Source organism: Drosophila willistoni, unplaced genomic scaffold, assembly GCF_018902025.1.
Source record: "Drosophila willistoni isolate 14030-0811.24 unplaced genomic scaffold, UCI_dwil_1.1 Seg611, whole genome shotgun sequence".
In the NCBI taxonomy this organism is placed as follows: domain Eukaryota; kingdom Metazoa; phylum Arthropoda; class Insecta; order Diptera; family Drosophilidae; genus Drosophila; species Drosophila willistoni.
In genome coordinates this window covers 38,203-41,101 of record NW_025814531.1, presented here as the reverse complement: position 1 = coordinate 41,101, position 2,899 = coordinate 38,203, and the positions used below count along the sequence as shown (strand labels likewise).

The following is a 2,899-nucleotide window of genomic DNA, read 5'->3' as shown; positions in this document are numbered from 1 at the left end:
AGATATGACGTTTTTTGTGAGACAAAGTTCTCCTCATGTGATACAAACTAAAACTCAATTTTTTTAAAACTGGCAGTTCTTAACAAAGAACGGAGAATGACGACAAATCTGGTCCCGTCTTCATGCAGAATTTTAGAGTTTTGTATTCCCTTGCATATCTCGGATTCAGACGGATCGGACCACTATATCGTATAGCTCCCATACAAACGACAAAGTCACGAGTGACTTTTCTCAATAACTTTTTTTGTTTTTTAAGCTATAACAATTAATACTTGTTAGTTTATATATTTTATATATATTAATGACTTACAAAATTTAATCAAGATCAGGTAACTATATCACCTGTATATCGTATAGGAACGATCGGTCAAAAACAGTGACATTTATGAATAACTTCGTTACTTTTGGAGCGATTGCTTTATTCACTGTCAGTTTTTATAGATCTGTTAATGACTGTGCCAAATTTGATCAAGATCGGGAGACTATATCATATACCTCCAATAGGAAACAGTGACTTTGATCAATAATATCTTTATTTGCTATGCTAAAATTGTAGCCCTTTCTTTGTGCAAATATAAGACTTTTAGATAAAAAGTTTTTAAAAAATTTCAGTTTGAAAAATATAAAAATATATTTCTTTATTATTTATTAAATACTACATATTTAAATATTTCCCAATTCTTATTAAATAGTAGTCTTTGAGAAATACAAAATAAAACAAAACAAATCGTAGTAGTCATTTAAATTTTTAAAATCAAAGTAAGCCTTTGGATTTCTAAAAAAGAAAAAATTCAAATCGTAGTAAGCCATATTTTTCATCACCTAAGGTTTGAGCTCAACAGAAATCAGTATATTTTCTGACTCTCAACTAGTAACACGCACATCAAATACAATAATTTTGTAACACAAATATCTAGATATAATTTATAGTAAATTCTTTTTTTTCTGTTTTTTGGTAAACATGGCAAACATTTTTGACACTATTATAGAAGGACTCCTTTGCCCGGATAATAATCGTATAAAAGAGGCTACAGTTCAGTTATATGAGGCCTTCAAGCAACCGGACGTTCTATGGAATCTGTGCGAAGTCCTGACATCCACTCGTGCTGTGGAGGTGCGTCAAATGACAGCTGTTCTATGGATAAGCGTCTATCGGATGCTGGGGTCTGGAACGGGTTATCTTTGATCAGCAGATGGGCGTCAAGAAATATTTATTGGAGGCTTTGGTAGCCGAAAAGGTGCGAGCAGTAAAGAGTGCCATCGGCCGAGTTGTTGGCACAGTGGTGGATATCATAACGAGAAAAGGATCAATGGATTTCCGACGTTCTGAAGTATACTTTCGAACGATGTGTTCTGGATCCTAATGAGAGCGAATCGGATTCTTATACTTTTTCTGCCATAGCCGAATCGGCTACAACACACTTAGCGGATGAGATGCCCACTGTATGCAAGATGTTTGAGACCATCATGGTTAATTCCGATGCCCAGAACACTTTAGCCTCACGCACTGTGGCCAATATGTTTAACGGAATGGGATATCTGATTCCATTTCTAGGGGAATACCCAGCAGGTGCTGAGTTGATAGTCAAGTTGATGCCTCTGATATTGAAGACAGTACAATTAAATGCTCTTAATGGTGATGGCGCGGAATTTACCTTAGTCTTTGCTATATTCGATGCCCTTGCAGAGTATGTTCCGAGGGCCTTTCACGATACCGAAGCCGTGGCGAAATTACTTCTGGATGCGTCGGCGTGTGAGCAAATCGAGAAGACAATTCGACTTCAATGTATGTCATTCATTTCTGAGTTTATGCGTGTGAGTAAGACAGAAATTCTCAGACAGAATATGCTGCTGCCCATCGTAAGAGTTCTATTTGAATTGATATGCAAGCAACCGGCCGATAGCGAGGATGACGAACTGGATGGCAATAGTTATGCGGAGGGGGCCAGTCATGCCCTCGATGAGATAGCCATGATTGTGTCAGGTGACCAACTTTTGCCACTCTTGTTTCAGTTAATGGAGCCGGCTATCCAAAGTACGAACAATCTTACTCGTCGGGCAGCGTATAACTGCATGGGCACTATCTCTGAGGGTTGCATGGAGATCATATGCAAGCAATACTTGGAAGTAATGTTGAATGTCATCAAAACGGGCACACAGGATCCCGATTTGAGTGTGCGCGGTGCTGCTTTCTTTGCCCTGGGTCAGTTCTCGGAGAATTTTCAGCCTGATATCAACAAATATTCTCCAGAAATATTGACAATGCTTTTGGAATATCTTCGCCAGTTGATAGGGGATATGAAACGAGGAACGGTACCAATAACCAAACATGTGGATCAATTCTTTTATGCCTTGGAAAAGTGTTGCGAATCAATGGACGAGATGATTGACCATCACTTACCCGGGGTAATGGATTGCCTATTTAAAGCCTTGAATTCACCACACACGCTTACATTGAGGTCCTACTGCTTGTCTGCTCTTGCTTCTGTTTCTGGTTCGGGCAAGCTTATATTGCCGTATTTTTCTCAAATTGTCGCAGTGATGCAGAATTATTTGGTCAAGGACTGTGATGAGGAGATCGGTCGGCTACGTATTATAGCTATCAATACATGGTCAGTTTATGTTCGAATCGTGGGCGATAAGTTATGGCGCCTTATTGCAAGGAATCGATGGGCTATTGCCTACTGATGTTATCAAAAGGTCCGGATGATCCAGAGGTTCGATTTGCTGTTTACAATCTTCTCGGAGCCCTTTCAAATGTTTTTCGGGAGAATATGGCTGGATATCTACCCAAGATAATGGATCGCATCCTTCTATCTGTTGTATCACCATGCGGTATTCCGGCCGGAGGCAAGGATTGCGGAGATAAAGAAGACGTGATGGCGACGATTTTGATGAT

General features: G+C 39.3%; 1 protein-coding gene across 1 annotated transcript; it reads left to right on the top strand.

The window, feature by feature from the left end:
* The first annotated feature begins 1,452 nt into the window (after nt 1-1,452).
* LOC124461735 (importin-4-like) lies at nt 1,453-2,688 on the top strand. Its single transcript, XM_047013211.1, has one exon. The coding sequence runs from the start codon at nt 1,453-1,455 to the stop codon at nt 2,686-2,688; it is 1,236 nt and encodes a 411-aa protein (XP_046869167.1).
* Nucleotides 2,689-2,899: the final 211 nt, after the last annotated feature.